General features: G+C 39.9%; 1 protein-coding gene across 5 annotated transcripts in view; it reads right to left on the minus strand.

The window, feature by feature from the left end:
* FYB1 (FYN binding protein 1) overlaps positions 1-24,787 on the minus strand; it is a 152,721-nt gene that overhangs the window by 37,947 nt on the left and 89,987 nt on the right. For all 5 annotated transcript variants that reach the window (XM_066240120.1, XM_066240128.1, XM_066240092.1 and 2 more), the window contains exon 3: positions 3,250-3,406. In XM_066240120.1, coding sequence (XP_066096217.1) covers positions 3,250-3,406 — 157 coding nt within the window. The remainder of the gene's footprint in view (positions 1-3,249; positions 3,407-24,787) is intronic.

The following is a 24,787-nucleotide window of genomic DNA, read 5'->3' on the forward strand; positions in this document are numbered from 1 at the left end:
CTTTACCTCTTTATTATTTTTATTCCTTTGCTCTCTTGCCCCTGTTCTATGTGAACTGGCGTCTTTGTTTTAGTCACTGTTTCCTGAATTCTTATTACAAAGGCATAAAGTAATGACTTAGAAAATAATTGTTGAGTGAATGTAAAATAATCTGTTAGATCTTGACCTGAGCATGGCCATTGATTGGAGAGGGGAGGAGTGGCATTTGCAGGCCAGCAGAGGGCACACCGGAGAAAAACCCCCGGTGTGTGTTTTGAAGGGTGGGCGTGTGAAGAAAAGCACAAAATAGCTCACAATTTTACTTCAAGATCATCCCATACATTTCCCTCTCACATTAAATACCAGTTTTTGAGCCTGACTATGAAGACCCATTTTGCTTTCATTTCCTCTTTGTGTCTTATCTAGCTTCCTCTTCTTGGAGGAAAGTTTCTAACCCAGATATTTCTTCATTTCGGAATTTACTTGGGCTCTCTAATGAGAGCTAAACGCTAAATGGACACCACATTTTTACTTTTGAAATACGTTATCTTAGGGGTGCTCTTTAGCCTTCATTCCCTCTATTCTTTCCATCTGACAATTAACTTTCAGATATTCCTATTATAGCTTATTTAGGCAATAAAACAGTTAAGACTCTTGTTTCTCTTCTGCTTTCTTCTGAGAGCATGTATTTTGTGGAGTTGGAAACTCTTAGATGAGTCCAAATTTCTAATTAGAAGTTATTTTTTTTTTTTTTTTTTTTTTTTATGAAGCTGGAAACAGGGAGAGACAGTCAGACAGACTCCCGCATGCGCCCGACCGGGATCCACCCGGCACGCCCACCATGGGGCGATGCTCTGCCCACCAGGGGGCAATGCTCTGCCCATCCTGGGCGTCGCCATGTTGGCGACCAGAGCCACTCCAGCGCCTGAGGCAGAGGCCACAGAGCCATCCCCAGCGCCCGGGCCATCTTTGCTCCAATGGAGCCTTGGCTGCGGGAGGGGAAGAGAGAGACAGAGAGGAAAGCACGGCGGAGGGGTGGAGAAGCAAATGGGCGCTTCTCCTGTGTGCCCTGGCCAGGAATCGAACCCGGGTCCTCCGCACGCTAGGCCGACGCTCTACCGCTGAGCCAACCAGCCAGGGCCAGAAGTTCTTAATTAAGGGGGGGTAGGGGGGAGAGGTACAGTTTATGACAATTGGTAGTTTTTGCTATTGTTGCCATCAAATATGAATTCGGGCCCGGCTGGTCGGCAGTTCTTTTTCAACTTTGCAAGAATTTTCTGCAAAGCTAAAAAACTGACCATTATCCTTCTGAAGTAGTAGTACAGGCTAAAACATTAGGTTTTCAAATCCTTTCTTCCTTCTACAACTTCTTACTCCCTGCCTGTCGTGGTGGATCCTAGGGAGTAAGTTTGCAGAAAAGCAGGCCTTAAACCGCTATTTTTAGAAGAATCTGCTACCAAGGTTGCCCCTTGGCTTGTATCTGGGAACACAGCTTCTAAAAAGTTCTCTACACTGATATGAAGAGTTGTCCAATTGATAAGAGTGCTTTGCCATGCCTAGACTGTATAAACAATGTGACTTATGATGAACATCTGCCTATTTTTTTTCTAGAAGGCTGGTATTTTGGTAGTTGCTAGGTAGCAGGTGTCTATATGACTAGTTCCCAGTAAAAACCTGTCTCTAATAGGCTTTCTGGAAAAGCAACATCACACATGCATTGCATTTTCATAGCTGGAGGAAGGAGCACTCTCAGTGGGGCTGTTCCCAGCCGTAGGAGGCGAGTGTTACAGCAGTGCTACTGTATGCTGAATCCTGTTAGTACATCTTCTGTACACGGGTGATCTTGGAAATCCTAAAACAGCAGTGCCAAATACTCCTTCTCTTCACAATTCTTTTGATCAGACTACTATGTACCAGTCTTCATGGCTTATGAATGTTCAGGAATCGAATGCTTAGAACGGTATATGATTGACATAAACACACAATGTAGGCCATAAAGACAGTAATAGCCACTAAGCTGCTCTAACATCTTCTGGTTACTACCTTTAAATCCTCCCAAAATCATAATAAAGTGAAACATATTGGAGGCTACCCATTACTAACATACTTTCAACCCATGCTCTAAATTGTACTTATCAGCATTTAAAGAAAGTTGTCAGTCAGGTATTAACAGATTCTATTATTTAGATTACAGATATTAAAACTTTAAATGTAAAGAACATCAATCTGGTAGGGGATTGAAGTGAAAGAAAAACGAACTGTAGCTAAACATTTGGGGATATTATTTATTTGTGGTAAAGGAGAGTCATGGAAAGCAATTTTCTAGAAGAAGGAAGGGAAGATCTCTCCTTACTTGCCAGAAGAATTCAAGCTTGCCGCTCTCTGAAGAGTTGGGTTTTTTTTGTTTTTGTTTTTTAACAACATTTCATTCTATTTCAATCTTCCACTTGCTTTTTTCTCAACCACATACTCTGGTAAATCATGGGTAAAGAGCACATGCATAGCAACCCATATAGTTTTGACATTTCTAAAAAGTGCCATTTAAAAAATTTTAAGTTTGAGTAAGTTTCCTAGGTTTTTAAAACAGCCCTGAATCTGAAGGATGAGAGAAACCTGCTTCACTTTGGATTCAGACTGACATTGGCTCAGATTTTTACTCTATTTTTGTCTGATCTTAGAGAAGTTATTTAGCTTCTGTAGAATTCCATTTCCTCATCTGTGAAATGATGATGACACTATTCATTTGAAAAGATAATAGGGATTATATATGTTAAATGCCTAACACATCATAGGTTGTCAGTAAAATATGGTAGTAGTGGCAATGGTGGTGATGGTGGTGGCGGTGGTGATTAGGGAGGTGATGGTGATGGTGGAGGTGGTGGTGATGGTGGAGGTGGTGGTGATGGTGGAGGTGGTGGTGATGGTGAAGGTGGTGGAGGTGGTGATGGTGGAGGTGGTGATGCTGATAACAATGGTGGCTGTGTGATGGTGGTGGTTTGACCTGAAGAATGCTTCAGGACTTTAAAAAAGGCAGTGGAAATTTTTTTCCAAAGAATGACTAAAAGAATAAACTACTGTAAATACAGATAGACAAGAGTTGCTCAATGGTCTCAAGGTTTGATAGCAGCCTGATTAGGCATTCTTTTTCCCTGCTGTCCACCTGTGTGCTCCCCACAATTTACCACAGAACCCTTAGCATTCAGCCCAGCACAGTTTGAAAATTTATGGCAAGAGACTGACAAAGAAATGACAAGATAACCTTTTGCTTACTTTAGCTCTAAAGGAGGTTTAATGTTTCTGGGAGGTAGACTTGGAACGGGCGGTTGTGCTGGGTGCGAAGCTGGCAATGGCGGTTGGCTGGCCGGATGGGGTGGTGGAGGTGGCGGGAGGGAAGCTGTCGAGTAAGGGGTTTGGCCTTTGCTGGTACCTAAAAAGCCAAACAGACACCACCATGAATTAAGACAAGTCTTCAAAATACAAGAACTGGTTATGCCAAGTATGCAAAGATGAGAATTTTAAACATAAAAATGTAAGAAATGCATTATAAGTTAAATTAGTGCTTTAAAGAGTCTACGATTCTAAGTATCATGGGACATGGCATTTTTAATGTTTCATTTCTTTTATTTTTTCAGCCTTACTGAGGTATAATTAACAAATAAAATTGTAAGATATTAAAGTGTACAGTGTGATACTTTTATACATCTATATATTGTTTAAAGAATCCTCTCCATGGAGTTAATTAACACATCCATCACCTCTCTGTTTACCCTTTGGGAGATGAAGGAAAGAACATTTACAGTCTACTGCTCCCTTAGCTAATTTCAATTACACCACTTTAAATGTTAGATCCTCAGACTTTAGATATCTCATTTCTGTCCCTATTTCTCCCCACCCCTAAGTCCTGGCAACCACTTTTCTACTGTTTTTATGAATTCAATTTTGTTTTTAAAAATTACAGATATAAGTGCCCTCCTGCAGCGTTTGTCTTTCTCTGTCTGGCTGATTTGATTTAGTATAATACTCTCCAGATTCATCCATGTTGTTAGAAATAACAGGATTTCTACTGTATATATTTACCATATTTACTTTATCCATTCATCTGTTGATAGGCACTTAGGTTGTTTCCATACCTTGGCTGTTGTGAATAATACTCATATGAACGTGGGACGGGAGTACAGCTATCTCTTTGAGATAACGACTTTGTTTCTTTTGGCTATGTGCTCAAAGTGGGATTGCTTGGTCATACGGTATTCAACTTCTAATTTTCTCTAGGAAACTCTGTATTGCTTCCCATAGTGGATGCATCAGTTTACATTTCCACCAACAGTGCACCAATGTTCCCTGTTCTCTACTTCCTGGGATTTGCTCTCATGTCTTTTTCATAATACCTAGTCTAACAAGTCTGAGAGGATAACTCATTGTGCTTTTTATTTGCATTTCGCTGATGTTAAGAAAAATCTTAACAACTGTTAAATCTATGTGTAGAGTATATGAACAAAAAACTTCATTAAAAAGTAAACAAACAAAAAGCAATTATTACCTTTTGTAAGGTTTTAAAACCTGTTTTAATATCACAAATTTTGCAAACAAGCTGCATCAACTTTAATACCACATTCTTTGTGTTTTACAGATTAGATTGTTTTTCATCTGACTCACTATTTTATAGCAAAGAGTTTTAGTCTTCTTGACTGCTTTCATAGGTAATACATTTTGACTTATTTTTGATGTTCTCCTTGAATCTTTAATGAGAAATAAGTTTTGTGTGAGGTGTGATTTCTAAAGATTGAAACCTATTAAAGATCTCTTAAGTTAATCATATATTGCAGACTTTATAATATGAGGACAAGCAAAACTAAGTAAATAGGAATTACCCATAATCCCATCACCCAGCAATAACTATTGAGTTACAGGTATTTTAAAACACATACTTTTATGGGAGGGGAGCAAAATGAGAGAATTTTGCTATTTTGTTATCAGCCTTTTATTTTTTTTAATATTCATAAATATACTTTCAGGTTAATATAAGTATAATATTATTTTAAATCATTAAACTAGTGTTCTTCATGTAGCTCTACCATTTTTAAAAATCTAGGTCTTTAATGCTAGATATTTGTATAATTCTTTTCTTTATTGCTGTAATAAAAAATGGCTTAGTCTGTGCATATCCTTAAAGGTTTTTCTTAGGATAAATGTTATTAAGGAGAAACTGGGTCACACAATATTTTTAAGGCATCTGTTATGAAATATCAAATTATCTTTTAAAGCAGTGGTCCCCAACCTTTTTTGGGCCAAGGATCGGCTTAATGTCAGAAAATATTTTCATGGACCAGCCTATTTAGGGTGGGACGGATAAGTGCACAAAATAAAATTATGCGACCGGCATAAAAACTGTGGTATTTTAAAATATAATTGTCGAACTTACTAGACAAGTGTCAAGAGTGAGTCTTAGACGGATGTAACAGAGGGAATTTGGTCATTTTTAAAAATAAAACATCGTTCAGACTTAAATATAAATAATATGGAAATAATGTAAGTTATTTATTCTTTCTCTGCAGACTGGTACCAAATGGCCCACGGACCGGTACTGGTCTGCGGCCCGGGGGTTGGGAACCACTGTTCTAGAGACACAGCAACTGAAAGTTTCATCAGTTAGTATATGAGAAAGTCGATTTTCATTCATCTTGCCAGCATTGGCATTATCCTTTTGAATCTTTGACAATATTATGAAAAAAATTCTACCTTCTTATTTTAATTTCATTTTTATCAAACTAAAACACACGCAGGAGTTAGAAAGTCAGTGGCCAAAAACACATAACAACAGCAACAATAAAAATCAAGTCTTCTGTTCTCTGGAAGGCAATCACTTTCAACATTTTAGATGTTTCTTTTGCATTAACCCCCCTATCTATAGGCTTACTGTATTTCCCCATGTATACGACACACCTTTTTTCAAAAAACTGGGGGTCTGAAAACTGGGTGCATCTTATACAGTAGTTGTAGATTTTTTTTACTTGCATCTTCCACTTTTTCATGTGCATGAGGAGTTGCATGAATTTTATGATAAATAAAACTTGAGTTTGATAACTTTATGTAATAAATATTTTTCAAATTTCAGACCCCAAAATTAAGGTGTGTCTTATACAAGGGAGCATCTTATACATGGGGAAATATGGTACCCCCAAAGCCACGTGCTTTCTCACCTTTACACAGACCCATCAGTCTCTCTGAGTGGGCGTCTGTGGTGGGCCCCTGCTACTGGGCTTGTACCCATTCTCCCTTCCCTAATTACAACAACCAGAGCTACCTGGAAAGGGCGTGCTTGCATTTCCGCAGGACTGGGAACTCCCAGGGGCTCCTCTTGGGACTGTAGGCAGCCGCCCGGCCACCACCAGGGGAGGGCTTGCCTGAGCGTGTGGCGAAACCACAGGACAGCAGTGCTGAGTGATGCGGAGGGACTGAATTGGGTTTTTAAATAAATCACCTTAGGAAAGTTGTTAGAGATCATTTAAAAGGCTTAAGGAGGCTTTAAGCTAATTAAGTGTTCTGTTCCCCCTCAAGTTTAGGAAGACATATGCTAATGCCTTCCTAAACTCCACTGGTATTTAGCAGCAGAACATTTTGCTTTGCAAAATCTGTGGTCACTTTCAAATACCACAAGGAATATATTTGCATGTATATAAAATAATTTTAAGAAAAAGTACTTTAGTTTTTACAGAGGGAAAAACAGTTAGACTTATATTAATATAAAATGATTGGCTCTAAAAATCTCAATATTGTCTTTTAAAAGTATACCAAGATATAATTAGCAATATTGGAATACTCAAAAGCAAAAAAATATAATGTGTTGTGATGGAAAGAGGGGGGTGGATTATAATAAAATTGGTAAAAAATAGAAACAGAAACAAATCTATAGGAAATTTCTGAGATTAATAATAACGTAAAGTTTTGTGGGGTTTTTTTTGTCAACAACCATTCCAGGCCTTTTATATATGTAATCATTTTTAAAAAAAGATTTTATTTATTTATTTTTAGAGTGGGGAGAAAGAAAGAGAGAGAGAGAAGGGGGAGGAACAGGAAGCATCAACTTCCACATGTGCCTTGACCAGGCAAGCCCAGGGTTTCAAACCGGCAACCTCAGTGTTCCAGGTCAATGCTTTATCCACTGCACCACCACAGGTCAGGCCATATGTAATCTTATTTAATCTTTATAATAACCCTATGGGGTGTATGTTATTATTTAGTTTTTATTTTATAGTTAAGAAAACTATCCAAGTTCAGGGAATTTGCAAACAAAAAAAGTGGGGGTCAAACTCAGCCAGAATTTGAACCCTAGTCAATTTTTAAGTTTTTTTAAAATTTTTAAATTTTTTATTTTTCTGAAGCTGGAAACGGGGAGAGACAGTCAGACAGATTCCCGCATGCGCCTGACCCGGATCCACCCGGCACGCCCACCAGGGGTGACGCTCTGCCCACCAGGGGCCGATGCTCTGCCCCTCCGGGGCCTCGCTCTGTCGAGACCAGAGCCACTCTAGCGCCTGGGGCAAAGGCCAAGGAGCCATCCCCAGCGCCCGGGCCATCTTTGCTCCAATGGAGCCTTGGCTGCGGGAGGGAAAGAGAGAGACAGAGAGGAAGGAGAGGGGGAGGGGTGGAGAAGCAGATGGGTGCTTCTCCTGTGTGCCCTGGCCGGTAATCGAATCCGGGACCTCCGCACGCCAGGCCGACGCTCTACCACTGAGCCAACCAGCCAGGGCCCTAGTCAATTTTTTATAATGTCTTTGCCTTTTCTGCTGCATTCTGCTGCTCCTCAAAGTAATGAAATGGCAATTATTGGTAAGTTTAGATGGACGCATTAACTTGCTTTCCTGAAATCTGAGTGTAAGTTCAGCTTTTCTAATGAGTACCTTTTATTTTAGTGCAATTTCATAAGAGTTTTCAGTTTAGGCAGGGCAGAACTGGCTTTGGAGAATGGAGAGTAATTCTGAAGCATCTATTCACCTCTATGCGTGTTTTAGATTTGAATTTATAACTTGTATCAGAATTTGATATTGGAAGCCAGAGAGCAGGAAAGTAAACATTTAGGAGCCAGTAGAAAATGGGTCCCCAACAATGAATGACTGATATTGGAAGCCAGATAGCAGGAAAGTAGCCATTTAGGAGCTATTGAAAAAAGGGTCCCCAACAACGAATGACTAATGTGAGCTGGCTGGAATAATAGTCTCAAGAAATAGAATTGAGAAACTTGAAATAAAGTCATAATAGAACTTGGAAGACATTCAGCAGTAACAGGAAACAACAAGTTTAGAGTTCAGTTGGCATCAAAACTTAGGGACACAAGACTGATTCACTTATAAGAAGTATTCCCTGTGGCTTTAAAGTACTGGATAGGAAAAGACCATTTGGAATTTGTTCCTCAAATACGACAGAACTGAGCAGGGCTATGGGCCCCCTAGCAGGAGGCAGAGCTGGTCTTCTGGACTTTGTAGGATGAGTCAGTGGCAGTGGGCGAATCAGGTAAGTTTGCACCCTACCGCCTACTCTCACCCCAAGCTGGACGCAAGAACTGCATTCCTGGGCAGTGTAACAGTAGCTTAAGAGTTCAAGAAAGACGTGGGGGAGGAAGAAGGTTTCCTCTACCATTTCAAGTTCTTCCAGCTCGTCTAATAAACAGATCCACAAGAGAAAAATAACCAAACTTCATTACATAGGTATGTATACGAACCCCACATACAGGAGAAGTTCAGAGAAAGAAAAAAATGATGTTTACATGACATTCTTTTTTTAAAGTTAAGTCCAGTGGACTTTTTCTTTTTTTCTTTTTTAAAAGACTTTAATCAATTTTCAGAGGGAGAGAGAGAGAGAAGAGAGAGAGAGAGAAGGGGGAGGAGCAGGAAGCATCAACTCCCATATGTGCCTTGACCAGGCAAGCCCAGGGTTTCGAACTGGCGACCTCAGCATTTCCAGGTCGACGCTTTATCCTCTGCGCCACCACAAGTGAGGCATACATGACATTCTGATCTAAGAATGAGGTAAGGCACCTTAGGGCTTCTGAGGGGAGGAAGGTCATTTACAGAATGATAAAAAGAGCAGGTGTGTGGTAATTAGAAGTTTGCCCTGCCTTATAGATAGGTCATAAAGAGTTATTTCGGTGTTAATTCTTAATGTGAGCAAGGCTCCTAATTTAAATTCTTTAAGCGAGAGATAAAACTGACAAGAGTTAGTCTCCAGGAGGTCTTGATTGCTTTCTACTCAAAATAACTCACATGCAAAAGTGGTGCGTGTTAGAGAAGCCTGTCTGAGCCCCTGCAGAGACCCTGGGCACTGTCTGAGCCCCTAGAGAAACCCTGGGCACTGTCTGAGCCCCTAGAGAAACCCTGGGCACTGTCTGAGCCCCTGCAGAGACCCTGGGCACTGTCTGAGCCCCTGCAGAGCCTCTGGGCACTGTCTGAGCCCCTAGAGAAACCCTGGGCACTGTCTGAGCCCCTAGAGAAACCCTGGGCACTGTGTGAGCCCCTGCAGAGACCCCGGGCACTGTCAGAGCCCCTGCAGAGACACCGGGGTACTGTCTGAACCCCTGCAGAGATACGGGGCACTGTCTGAGCCCCTGCAGAAACCCTGGACACTGTTTGAGTCCCTGCAGAGACACCAGGCACTGTCTGAGCTCCTGCAGAGACCCTGGGCACTGTCTGAACCCCTGCAGAAACACTGGGCACTGTCCAAGTCCCTGCAGAGATATGGGGCATTGTCCGAGCCCCTGCAAAGATACGGGGCACTGTCCGAACCCCTATAGAGACACTGAGCACTGTCTGAACCTCTGCAAGGAGACACTGGGAGTTTTAACAAAAAACTCGAGTGGGGGTTTGACTTACATTTCGCTATACCATTTTAACTTTCACAAGAGATGTAATAATTTTGATAACAAAATTCTCAATTCTAATAAAAATATGACTAATGGCAAAAATAAGAGAGCTGACGCCCTGGCCAGGTAGCTGGGTTGGTTGGAGCATTTTCCCGAAGAGCAGACGTTGCTGGTTCGATACCGGGTCAGGGTATCTACAAGAGCAGATGCTTTATCTTTCTTGCTCTCTTTCTTCCTCTCTTTAAAATCATTAAAATAAACATTAAAAAGAGAGAGAGAAAGAGCGAGAGACAAAGAGAACTGACTGTAGTTGTATTAGGGAACAGTTTATACTTGTTACAGAAAAAAAATCATGTGGGTTGGGAATGAAAGGGAGAGAAATTGCAAAACTTTGTAGACACGAAAACAGCTTTCAAGAATCTGGAAAGTTAACAGCCTCTGATTCAAACTTCTCATCCTCTTTAATTTTGGAAGCTCATAAGAGGCTTTGCCCAAGTCATATGCCTTGACTCAGGCACACCCGGATGGGTGGAACACCAGGGCCATTTTACGAGGAAGAAACGACTGGGAGGGGCCCTCCATGAGTCAGGGTACCCAGGACTTATCTGGCCGTGCCCTGAGGGTGGCTCCAGATTCACAGACTCCCCAAAGTGATGGCATTCTGTCAGCATCTAAAACTCTAAGCAGAAAAGTAGAATTGAGGGAAAAGAAAAGAAAGAATGGGCAGAAGGGGAAAGGATGATTCATGAAAACACAGCAAAGGTACTAATATACTTATAGAAAAAAGGACATTCTGTTATTTCACAAACTGTGCACTTACAATTTTTTAAAAAAAATATTGTCACAATACTCTCTTAACACAGAGATCTATGAAGACTCAGGAAATCTACTCTGTAGATTCTGACTTTTATGAGTTTTGACTAAGAAGGTTCCTATGTCCTTCATGTCCCAGGAGTCTAAGGAGCATCTAGAACTGTGGTTCCCCATTTCCATTTTTTTTTTTTTTTACAGAGACAGAGAGAGTCAGAAAGAGGGATAGACAGGGACAGACAGATAGGAACGGAGAGAGATGAGAAGCATCAATCATTAGTTTTTTGTTGCGACACCTTAGTTGTTCATTGATTGCTTTCTCACATGTGCCTTGACCGTGGGGCTACAGTGGACCAAGTAACCCGTTGCTCGAGCCAGCAACCTTGGGTCCAAACTGGTGAGCTTTGCTGAAACCAGATGAGCCTGCGCTCAAGCTGGCGACCTTGGGGTCTTGAACCCGGGTCCTCCACGTCCCAGTCTGACACTCTATCCATTGCGCCACCGCCTGGTCAGGCCGTTTCCTTTTTAATCTATGGATTCTTTTACAAATCCAGTGACCCCCAATTACCATAAAACCCTGACCTTAGGTCAGGGATTTTTAATCCTGGTTTTGTTGGGATGGTTTAGAATTAGGCCAGGCATTGGAAAATTTTTATTTTATCACCAGCTCTATCACCAAAAAGCCTTTGTCTTTGGCAAATCAGTTCATCTCCACGTGATTTAGTTTTTCAATCTGTCAAATGGTAGTGATTCGACTCCAGCCATTTTACAAGGGTTTATGGGTTAGAAGGGCTGCTATACACGAAAGCATCTTGAAAAGTCTGCAGTATTGTATAAACATAAAGGGTGATCACACAAAGAAGAGTTCTGTAAATAAAATTATCACTAATTTATCCTAACAAAATATGTTTATTTATTCTTTGGCAATAATTATGTGTCTGCCCCAGGATTTAGCCATTGAACTGGCAACTTGGAACACTGACTTTTAATTTCTCTGGACCTGGGTGAGCACATAGTTACTACCCATCCAAGTGGGAAAAAAAGCTGTAGCCACTGTGTGGCATTTCTGGAGTCTGGACTAGTGAACTCTGCGTGAAGTGATTTATAAAGCAATCTAGTTGTACACGAAGTGGAACCCCAGCACACTCCCTGACACCTAACCACACCGGGACTTCCTCAGGACCTCAGTCTCACAGGGGTCTTATCACATTTGCCATAATGGGTGTTTCAGACAGTATCCCCTACCCATGCCTCCCTCATTCACCATGGATAACCTTGCCTTTCATTGCACGAAGAACATTGGTTCTTATCAGTGCCCATTTCCTTATAGACCCTGCTCCATTAATTATTAACTCCTTCCCTTGCATCAAGCAAGAAACATTTACTAAGCACTTACTATATACTCTGGACTGTGTTTCCATTCTTTAAGATACACTTCCCATCTTAAATGTGTCTGATCTCCTCTACTCTGAAGAAATACAATATCCTTTCTAACCACTGTCCCTCACCCTAGCTAAGAGCTGCTTTTCTCCTTTCCTTCACAGACAAGTTAAGTTCTTTGTGAAGAATGAAAGGGCTCTGGGATAGAGAAGCTCGGTTTGGATTCGGATTCTACCACTTTCACGTTAACCTTCAACTGTTTATTACTTAATTTGGGACCTTGAGTAAGTTGCTTGACTTCTCCGAGTCTTCATCTTTTCATCCTTGAACTGGTCACATATACCCACCTTGCAGTGGACATAGTCTAGCTCTTAATAAACATTTTTATTCTTCTTAGCCATTACTTAGTCTGGTTGCATCATTGATACATTGCAGTCTACCCACTGCAACTGGAAAAAACCAACCAAACAAAAAAAAGCACCTTTTGTCCCCCCCAAACCAATCATGCCTAGTACTGGTTCTGTTAGAACATCTTAGAATGGATTAAAAATCAGGAAATTTAACTTTAAATCCTTAAATCCATCCCATTAGGTATCCAAACAAACATTACTTTCACTTTCTTGATTCCTAAACACACCAGGAGCTATTTTCAACATGGGAGGCAGCATGGTTTGATGGAAAGAACACTTGTGCTCGCATCATTCAGACCTGGGTTTGCCTCCTACTCTCACCCAGGACCAGCTGTAGGACACTGGGTGGGTATTTATTTTGCTTCTCTGGGTTTTGTATTCCCTGCATGTTAAAATGGAGCTACTGATGCCTAACTTGCAGGATGACTGTGAGAATTATAGAAAATATGTGTACCTGCCCAGTGTATAATAGGTGTTCCACTTCTGAATTATCCTGAAACCCAGGACTGTGTTCTCTATGACTCCAAGAACACATTTATTTCCATCTGTGCTGAGAGACTGGTATAATCATACTTTTAATAACTTAAGCATCTCTCCCCTTAAGTTGCCACTTACGCTTGAAACAGCATGCTAATCACCACACATCTGACCAGTCTGTAGAAAGCAGTTGCCTCAAAGGCCATGGGCCCCTTTAAGAGTGGTGCGGCTGGCTGTCCTAGCTTCCCAGTAGTGACACCCAATGCAGCCTAATGCTGCTCTGAGAACTTTCTTTCATTTGTGTAGAGAGCACTCATCTGTGATTTCTTATACTAATCTGTTTTCTTTAAAATTCCCGTGACTTACTTTTTATTTATTTATTTTATTTTATTTTTCTGAAGCTGGAAACGGGGAGAGACAGTCAGACAGACTCCCGCATGCGCCTGACCGGGATCCACCCGGCATGCCCACCAGCAGCGATGCTCTGCCCACCAGGGGGCGATGCTCTGCCCCCCCAGGGTGTCACTCTGCCTCGACCAGAGCAACTCTAGCGCCTGGGGCAGAGGCCAAGGAGCCATCCCCAGCGCCCAGGCCATCTTTGCTCCAATGGAGCCTTGGCTGCGGGAGGGGAAGAGAGAGACAGAGAGAAAGGAGGGGAGGGGGTGGAGAAGCAAATGGGCGCTTCTCCTATGTGCCCTGGCTGGAATCGAACCCGGGTCCCCCGCACGCCAGGCTGACGCTCTACCGCTGAGCCAACCGGCCAGGGCCACTTTTTATTTATTTATACATTTTCTTCCCAGTAAAACAGTAATCTTTTGAAAGCAGGTCTAACCTATCAACATCTGGCTGTGCCCCACGACACCTGGACTCTCCTATACATAGCAGAGCATTTACTGCTTTATTGATGTGGAATGCTGAAAAGAAAACCTGACATTTAGATCCCATATCCTGGTCCCTACCCCCAAAGACAATTATGATCAGTCTCATACATGTCTTGCAAGGAATATTCCATCTACCTTTTTACACAAATGGTATCATAGTACATATATTATTCTGTGCTTTGCTTTCTTAACTTAATTTTAAAAAAGATTGTTTTATATTCTCACAATTATGGTGATCAGTTTTTCCCCCCATAGCTGTGAAGTTCTCTATTGCATGGATTTACCATAGTTTAGTTACCGTTTTCAACACTGATACAAACTTAAATTATTTTTTAGTAAGTGAAGATATAAATACACTGGTTTAAAGTATACAGTTCATTGGTAGTATATTTACAATTGTGTAACCATCATCATAACCCAATCTCAGAACATATGAATCACCACAAAAATAAACCCGTACCCATTAACAGTAGCTCTCTGTCCCTGTCCCTGTTCTTTCTCCGCCTGTCTAATCTACTTTTAGTCTCCATAGACTTGTCTGTTCTGGACATTTCATATTAGTAGAATCATAAAATATGTGGCCTTTTGTAACTGTTTTTTTCACTTAGTTGTTTTTGCAGTTCAATCATGTTGTAGCAGATATTGGTACTTTATATATATATATTTATATATTATGGCTGAATTATAGCCCATTGTATAGATACCATATCTACTATTTATCCATTCATTAATTGGTGGACATTTGAGTTGTTTCCATAATATCATAAGTAATGCTGGTATGAACATTCATGTTCAAGTCTTTGTGTAGACATAAGTTTTCATTTTTCCTAGATCTATGCTTGGAATAGAATTGTTAAGTAACTCCATGTTTAACCTTTTGAGGAAGTGTAAGTTGTTTCTTATATTTTTATATTTTTGGCTTATTAGACAATCACAATTATAAAATTATTCTTGCACTTATTCCCTTGAGAATAAGTATAAATACACCTGTAGGGTAAATTCAAGAAAGTGAAATTTGTAGGTCAAAAAAACCAAACATTTCTGTAAATAATGCCATTTAGTCAGATTTTTATCCATTTGTATATCTTCTAGCACAAAATTGTGAATACCTGTTTTACCATAACCTTGCCAACATTGTGCATTGTCATACATTTTAAGTTTTAACAATTCTGACAGGTAAAAAAATAATGATATGACATTTCAACTTGCATTTCTGTGTTTATAAGTGAGGTTAAATATCTTTTCATACATCTATAAGACTTTCATTTGTGTCTGTGTGGGTGTGTGTATCTGTGTCTCCTTTCCACAAAATATTAGAGGTGCAACATCTTATTTAGTTAAGTAACTGAAAAAATGAACGTTGTCTCTATTATAACTGGCATCTTATTATTTACATATAGACATATAAATAAATATTGACATATCTATGTAAAGTATCTTTAAAATTTCCAGAAGATCCTCAGCAACTTTCAAAGGTAAGAACTTGAAAGCCTTGGGCCCCTGGCTTAGAAAATCCAGTTTTACAGAATTTTTCCTTGCCCTAATTCAAAAGCATTTTTTTTTAAAATTTTATTTATTCATTGTAGAAAGGGGAGAGAGAGAGAGAGAGAAGGGGGGAGGAGCAGGAAGCATCAACTCCCGTACGTGCCCTGACCAGGCAAGCCCAGGGTTTCGAACCGGCAACCTCAGTGTTTCCAGGTTGACGCTTTATCCACTGCGCCACCACAGGTCAGGCCAAAAGCATTTGTTTTTATCTTCAAAGGATCTATAAACCCATACTGGATGGGAAATTTTGAAAACGAATTTCGTTGAAAACAAAGCACTGTAACTACACTACTAAGAAACCCTTTGCTTTGAAAGCAAGTTGCCGAGAAAATGTTGGTTAGCTTAGAACAGTCCATCAAAATGGAAAAAAAAGTAATATTGAAATGTCAGTTTTTGCATAGTTAATCAAAGCAGAAATTAGGATAAAGGCAACAAAATGAGATCAAAATAAACATGATGACCGATTAGAGAAGAATTAAGCAAAGAAAGGCTTTGCCCACTGTCTTAAACTTCTCCTTCTCAGACCTGGCTTTAGTATTCAGTGTCTCTGGATTCTTTCTTTAATTCTTAAAAATTCACTCATTCAATAACTTTGTTGATTGTCCAGTTGTTGTCTATATAATTATTTGCATAACTTATTATATATTAGTCATGAAATGTAAGTTATTTTTATAAATTATTTTTTATTCAATTCAAAAAGTAACATGAAATTAAATTAGACAGTAATCTGACAATTTCTGACTTTTGAATTTTTTAAAAAAAGTTAAGTATTATTTTAAAAAGAAAAATATCACTATGTAAGAAACATTTGTTTTTTGGACAGATGCTCAGAGCTTACAAAGTGCCTTTTTCTTACTTTACAATACAGCACAATTGGACACATGATAATAACTGAATTTCTTTTCTTTAAATGCTAAAGTCCTTTTGAAAGTATACTAATAACTTATATGGGAGGGAAAAAAATACCAGAACTCAAGTTTTAGAAACTTTCTCAGATGAACTGATCCATGAGTTGAAGGAATAGTGAATGTTTTGGGTGAATAAATACTTTTAAAATAAAATGATTGTAACCCAGAAATACAACATGAATGACCAGAGAAAGAGCAAACACAGATGCTACAGAGATAATATCATAGCTTCAGAATGGGCAAATAAAACAACTGTCCATGGCAGCCAGGTTGGAACCCGTATTTGTGCCCTGAGCTGAGAATGTGACTAGTTAGCAGGAGAAGAATGCCCTGTCTCAGTGGGGTGGCTACTACAGGGCTCCTACTGTTGTAAATATGTGAAGAGCAGGTTTAGAGTTTTCTACAAAGTCTTTCCCTTTTTGAATGCTGACAACTAAGTAAACAAAACAAAACAAATAACTAAAACCAACACCCACCCACCTACCGCCAAAATTCTGCACACCATACAAAGCATGTTTGCAGGCTATATTAACTTGTGAGTGGCATCTTCTTAAGTTAAGGTTGAGGAAGTTGCCATAAAGACAAAGTTCATTAATAGAAATTGCCTAATCATAGGCTCATCCAGAAAGCCAGTTTTTGTTTTTGTTTTTTCCCTGCTAAAACTATGAGATTTTAAAAGGGTAAATGAGGCCATCAGACCAGGGGGAGAATTACAATGTGTGGAGGAAAGAGAACCAACAAGAAGTCACAGCTTCCTGCAGTGCCCGGATAGAGCAGGTGTTCCTGGCGAGACTCCAGAGGAAGATTCCCTGGGCAGACAGAGTGACCACAACCCAGTGTAATTGTAAGAAGCATGAGTACATAAACAGATGGGTGTAAAAAGGTTATTCAGTTCAAGTAATGTTTGCGCTCCTATGACAATGACTATTATTGTCATTGCTATTTTTGAAAGATCACTGTGCAGAAGAAAGGAGAGACCCCGAATCAAGAGACAGCATGAAAATGTCAGATGATAAATCAAGACCTTGAGAAGAGAAAGAGCCCTGGCTGGATAGCTCAGTTAGAGCATCATCCCAAAGCACAGAGGTTGCTGGTTCGATCCCTGGTCAAGGCACATACAGGAACGGAATGATTTGCACACTGTGTATTCACAGACTCTGTGAAACTGGCCTCCAGAGGGGCTTAATTCATGTGGACTTGCTGAAGGCTTGCCTTCTCATACCCTCTTTCCAACTGGACATTTTTAATCATTTTTCAATTTTGCCAACATAATCACTTAATCTTTCTGAGCCTGCATTTGATCTGCAAAATAATAAAAATTCTACTTCACTATAATGTTATGATAATTATGTCAGTTAACAAAAATGCTTATTACAAGGACCTAGCTCATAGCCGACACTCCATAAATGTCCATTCCCTTCCCTTATTACAGGTTCCTTAGTGAGTAATACTTTAGTCAAATTAGGTGTATTTGTATAATTTTCTTATGGTGTTAATAAACCTTTGCGATTTGTAACGTGTTTAACCATTGAGCAAATCCACTGTTCAGTGCCCATATTCATATTCTTTTTTTTTTTTTTTCATTTTTCCGAAGCTGGAAACAGGGAGGCAGTCAGACAGACTCCCGCATGCACCCGACCGGGATCCACCCGGCATGCCCACCAGGGGGCGATGCTCTGCCCCTCTGGGGTGTTGCTCTGTTCGGTCCAGAGCCACTGTAGCACCTGAGGCAGAGGCCACAGAGCCATCCTTGGAGCCTCGCTGCGGGAGGGGAAGAGAGAGACAGAGAGGAAGGAGAGGGGGAGGGATGGAGAAGCAAGTGGGTGCCTCTCCTGTGTGCCCTGGCCGGGAATCGAACCCGGGACTCCTGCACGCCAGGCCAACACTCTATCGCTGAGCCAACCGGCCAGGGCCTATATTCTATTTTTAATTATAGTTTGCTAATTAGGAATATTTCTTTATAGTTCAGCATTATTATGTTACTATGAGTAACACACAGGTGTTGTAACTCAATTTCCTACATTTCTTTTTCCAATAACTGTAAAATCTTTGTTTTTAAGTTCACTGTGACATTATTTGACTTTCACTTTTTCTTTTTTCATTCATTGGAGGCAAATAAAGCTGTATGTTAATAACAATTAAATGCAAATATAAACTTATGCTAATTTTTATTTAGATTTTCACTGGAATGAAAACAGAATTTAAAAAATTGTATGGGAAATTTAGGACCTCTGATAATGTCCAAAGATTTCAGATTCAAATACACTGTCCTGACTGTCCATAGTCCAGACAGGTTTACCAGTTGAACATAAAAATTTCTCCACCTCATTTAGCTCATCTGTATGCTTTGCTTAATAGTTTTAATCAGTCAAACAAGTTTTACTCTTTCTAAATCTAATTCACAAACTCCATCACTGTGTTATTCAAATTAAAATATTGTTACCTTTACACTGTGCATCTAATCTGGTATGAAGTCCAAATATACCAGTAAATTGGTATTAACATCTCATGAATAAATATTTAACAACCGCTCCTACTAATTCCTATTTCGCTTTTTCAACTCCCTACATTTGATACGTGAGCAATTCCTATCTAGATTTCCTCTGGAACATATTCCAAATTCATCCACCTCTCTCCCTTGTACTGTCCCACCCTGGCCCAAGTCGCATTGTTTCTCACTCAAGACCCTTCAAACCAATCTTTCTGCTTTATTCTTATTTGCCTGCATTTTATTCTCCAATAGCAAAGAGAAGTCCTAAAAAGGAAACCAGATAGTAACACTCTTTTTTATAACAGCTCCAATTTCAGTGGCTACGTATTGCAAATACCAAATGATGACCTTCTATGGTATTGCAGCCCATGCAAGGTCTTTCTGTTTGTTGAACCACATCAAGCTGGTTCTCACCTAAGGAATTTGCACTAACCATTTTCTGCTCAGACATTCTTGTCCTATATCATTGTATAGTTGGATCCTCTCACTATTCCTGTATGTGCTTAAACATCATCTTCTTGAGAGGTCTTCCCTGTTGATCTCATTTGAAATAGCTGCACCTTATCTGACACCTCCTTAGTCACTCTGTTGTGTCTTTCGGTTTTTTCTGCGCAGTATGCAGCATTCTCTGAATTGACTTATTCATTCACTTTCATATTATCTGCTCCTCCAACTAGGAGGTAAGCTCTAAGAGAGCAAAAACCATACACATCATTCTAATTGCTATATTTCCAAACATAAACACATAGTTGTCACTCACCACATATTTGTTAAATGGCCATATAAATAAGTAAATAATCCTCTGCTTAAAAAATATCAAATGTCAAACCCTCTTGGATCTTGTCTCTTTTAGATCAACACCAAAGATTAAACATCACAAAGAATTTGTTACATAATTTATGTTTATCATTAATATTAACACAAAGGATTATCATTATTTTTATACATAGCAGTGAAATTGAATGTTATAGGACACTGAACAAAATGAAGGATAGTTAAAAATATGCTGAAGCTATATAATTCCTAGAATTAATAACATTTAATATTAGTCTTGGAATTGGAATAAGAAGACATCTAACAGAAATTCACTGAGTCTAAATTTAATTAAAATTTAAATCACAGACTTGGCTTGAAAGGAAATCTTTCACAATAAGAGATCAGAGACAGTCAGAAGCATAAGCCCAAAACTAAGAATTCCGGATAGATATGAGTTTGACTGGTCAAAGTTCATCTAGAAAGGTCAACCAGGAAGGAGGCAATAGTCTAAGTTAGTCAATGTAGAGTATCAGGTAAGACCATGTACTTGGGAGTTAGGCTTCTGGTCAAATCCCTTGACTTTGTAGATTACTGCTGCCCTTGTCCATTTACTGAATGTTGTTACCTAGTTACAGTGGACCTATGCATCTCTAATAGTTAATCATCATTAATTTGTGGACAGGAAGCAAGACAGTGCTGGTGGCCTCGTAAGAAATCATACATGAAACAATAATATTAGATCCAAATTATATGACTTGCAAAATGCAAATTTTGCAACCATGAAAGGTAATGATGCTGGAGATTTAGCATGATAAAACTGGGTTTGGGGTGAAGATGAGAGGCTTGCTAAGCCCCGGCTTTGGACTTTCTACATGTGCCAAGACTTCACAATAAGCCAGGGGTAGTCAACCTTTTTATACCTATCGCCCACTTTTGTATCTCTATTAGTAGTAAAATTTTCTAACTGCTCACCAGTTCCACAGTAATGGTGATTTATAAAGTAGGGAAGTAACTTTATAAAATTTATAAAGCAGAGTTACAGCAAGTTAAAGCATATAATAATAATTACTTACCAAGTACTTTATGTCAGATTTTCACTGTTTGGCAGAATAAATCTTTATAAAACAACTTACTATATATAGTTAAATCTATCTTTTTATTTATACTTTGGTTTCTCCACTACCACCCACCATGAAAGCTGGAACGCCCACTAGTGGGCGGTAGGGACCAGGTTGACTACCACTGCTATAAGCAAACAACACATAATGGACAGCAACCCCAAGTTTATCTTGAAAAACTGGGGATATATGAGAAGCTATGCTTCCCTAAAAACTCCCAGCCTGATTTCTTCAGGTAGGCTTTGTTAAAATTGTATTACTTATATTTACTTTGGTAAACTTTGACACCAATAGATTGTGCCTCAGTGCTCATTTTGACCAAACCTCTAGTGCAGTCTTTTGTAGGACTATACGAAAGATGCACACTTAACTCAGATTGTGATAACATCTTGTTGAAAGATCTCCTGTTGCTTTAAAAGATAAGAATCACATTTAGAGAATTCTTAGTAAGTTAGAGAGATCTAACTAGAATGACATTTAACAGAAAGAAGTATAATTACTTAGTGACAAAAAAATTGGTATATCTTGGGAAAAAAATCAACTATGTACAGCAATCATAGAAAAACTTTTAAAGTACCTTTATATCATAGATATAAAATATTAATAAATTTCACAACATAGTTATTTAAAAGATAAAGTGATATTTTATATTTTAGATTCCTCAACTGAAATGACTCCTAGTTCCTAAAAAGAATCATATATATTTTAGGCTCTCTTAGTGAATTGTCAGAATTCGACTCTTCAGGCATTGTTATTAGTCTGATGATTAAACCTAGGTCTCTGGCTGTGGTTTGCACAGTTTAAGGTGCTTAAGGATCCCTTGTGTTTATTTAATAAACAGGTTCTAGATTCTGATGCCGATGCTGATGGATGAGGCTCAGAGGTCTGCATTCTTGCTTAGAATCTCGGAGAGTTCTGATGCTTATGGTCTGTGAAACACACTTTGAGAAACACTGATTTCTTTTCCTTTCCCTTTAAATGAAATAGTAAAACTCAAGTTAGCTAATGCTGGCATTACCAACAGTAAAAGGTTTAGATTAAGGTATAATGAGATGTTTTGATTGCTTAAAAAAGTTAAACAATAACCTGGATATAGCTTTTGTCCACTTTTGTCTATTACTTATAAGACACAGTAGTTCCTGAAGTGTAAACCCAGCTGCAGCAGCACCTGAGAACTTACTAGAAATCAACATTCTCAGGCCCTGCCCCATAGAGACTCAGTGGCTGGGGCCAGCAGTTCGTTTCAATGAGCCTTCCAGGTGATTTTTCTGCACATTCAAGTTTGAGACTCACTGGTGCAGAATAAACGGTAGATACCTTGTCTTATTGGAAGGTCAGCACAATGTAGAAGGCTGTGAGGAGGCCGGTAACTGGAAGTAGGCATCGCACTATTAAGATGTGCAACTTCTTGCTAGAAATGCTCGTGCATTATTATCACAGTCTCTCTTTGTTCAGTCTTAAAACACAACTTGTTTATTTTTGACCCTCAATGATATTGTACCAGGTTCGAGCTGACACTTTAAGATAGTACTTCATTCTTTGTAAGTCCCTTCTTGCCCTTTCTACAAACCAAACCTTATACGATCCAACCACAGTTGAAGTAAGAGAAGCTGGTAGTTAGGAAATGGGAAAAGCCTCATTAAAATGCCACAGCACTCTTCATTTCATAACTGGATGGATGGGGAAGTGACCAGGAGGGGTGAAGGGTGATGCAAGGCACTGGAGAAAATCAGAAGATGACTTGAGGAGATGGCAGATTGAAAAGACTGTAAAAAGACAAAGTGATCAGGAGCAGTGCTTAGCATAGTGTCTAGAGAATGTTGACTACCAGCTTTCCATGTAGAAAGGGGACAAAACCAGGCAAAGGGGACTCACCGAAGCAGATGGTATCTCTTTTGACTACTTATGGAGCAAATGAGCAAGGAATTAGAATCTCTGTTCCTAAAGACAGAACCATAAAACCACCAGACGGAAAGTTCTTGTGAATTCACTGTTCCCGTGACTTTCATATAATTTGGCATAAATCAACTTGTTCACTAGTTATGAAGCCATCTTCCTGCTCCAGCACTGCACTTTGAAACAGGATGAGAGAATCAGCTAGCCTTAGGATAACACAGCATGGGATAGCTCTTAAAAATGTCCCCTGTTCTGACTGAAGATAAGAAATCTGAGGTCCAGATAAGTTTAAGAGTTCACTGAAGTACATAAAGCTTCGAATCCAGGGACTAACATCCTGTTTTCCTTATATAAGTGTTAGTCTACCATCCCATGAAACCCAAAATAGCTCTCTTTCTCTCTCAGTTGTTTCAAAATCCTAAAAAGATAAAAGCTAAACAGCTTCCTTTTGTTAGTGTTTTCAACATCTCAATGATGAGATAACAAAAAGGTACATGTTACTCTCTAAAATGAAAGAAGAGATAAAGCAAAACCACTAATAGACTAAGAGCAAACACAAAGCAGAAATCTTACCCCAGATAGAAACAGTTCACCCATATTTTTCTTTTCCTTTTTTTAGAAGAGGAGAACCTTAAGATTTCCCAAAAGTCATGGGTATATGTTTGCCTGCTCATATATGCGTGTGCATGTGTGTATGTGCGTGCTGAGATAATTCTGGGGGTGAGTGAGATTGCTAATTAACTTCCTGGAAGGGAGGGGAATTGATAATCAAATCTCTGAGCTGGGGGAAGGGAAAGGGAGTGTTGGGTGGGAAGAGAGAGCAGAGTCAAGATTCACTGAGGTAGACACTATGTAGATGGTTCAGCTTTCTTTATGGAGAATCCAAGAAAATATCAAAGAAGGGACTCTGGGGGCGGGGTTAGAAGTATGTAAAGCTCTATTATACTGGGTTTGATGAAGTCCCCACTTGATTGATGACCCTGATATCAACAGTGAGTTGGGTTGGACTGAGTTAAAATTGTTCGGAGATGAGAATGGCTCACAGGGGTTGAAGTATGGGGCTGCCTGGTGGTTGTAACTAGCTGAGGGCTTCTTTTGACCTCATTGGGGAAGAAATCTCTGGCTTTTTCTAGAGCTTAAAAGAGAAAAATGACAAGAGTTGCTGTGAAAATATGTGCCGTTGTCAATCTATAATTTCATAATGCCCTTAACTGTTGGTGTGCCTTTCACGAGCAGGTTTTCTGCTGGGCAGGATGTTTCTAAGAGGTTTCTAACTGCAGGCTCCTAACTGCTCAGTGCTCTTCTGGACCGCTCCTTACAGAGTGCTGGGCAGAAAGGCATCTCAGGGTGTACCTGCTCATAGTTCCAAATGGGGGTGGGGTAGTACTCTTGGGAGAGGGGGTAGGTTGAGAATGGGGGTGGAGGGGTTGTTTTTGTTGCAATGGGTAGTGAGCAATACTGGCTTTTCAGTAGCTAGAGGCCAAAGAGGCTAAAATTCCTGCACTAGGAAAGACAGTTCTACTTGACGGGCAATAGTGTGCCCCAGACAGCCAGGAGCATTCCAGAAAACTGAACAGCTCATTTTTTATATGAGACTGAAAGTGTTGAGGGCTTCATAGGCAGGTGCAGAGCACAGATGAGCTCCCTCAAAATAGAGCAACCGCTTCTCCCAGGGCTCATGCTGCTGCCCACAGTGGCGTCTTCATGGTTGCTGTCCTGTATTCAGAGAACACCGTCATTGTTACATTCACCTAAGACCAGCGTGATTACAAAGGCACGCTGCTGGTATTACTCTGGACCTTGTCAACAAAAGCAAATCTGTACTTTCGCATAACTAAACAGAGAAAAACTCACAACTTGGGATGGTTAGATGATTAGACTTCATTTGGCACCAATTCAGAGCGGCTTCACCTTAAAAGTGCCTACTTAAAAAAAAAAAGCCTACTTTTGAAAAGAGAAATGGTGGGAAGACAAACAAAGATGGAAAAATTGGGGGTTTTTCAGAAATGAGGCTCTTGGTTCAAGTGAAAAGTAAAATAGAAAGAGCAAAACAGCCCCCTGGGTTTCTGATCCCACCGTTCCCTGTGCTCGTCACTGGGCTGGCTTCCAAGCCCGTTTTCACTGAGAGGGTGTAGGCAGAGAGAAGCACCAGTGAAAGCAGGATGAAGTTTCACCTTGAGCGGCAGGGAGGAGTGAAAACAGGAAGGGCAGAGGCCAGCCCGGGCTGAGCCTGGGCTGTTAAATTTCTCCTAGGCATTACGCACCTTGGGGAGGGGCACT

The sequence above is a fragment of the Saccopteryx bilineata genome, chromosome 1 (genome assembly GCF_036850765.1).
Source record: "Saccopteryx bilineata isolate mSacBil1 chromosome 1, mSacBil1_pri_phased_curated, whole genome shotgun sequence".
Taxonomy (NCBI): Eukaryota; Metazoa; Chordata; class Mammalia; order Chiroptera; family Emballonuridae; genus Saccopteryx; species Saccopteryx bilineata.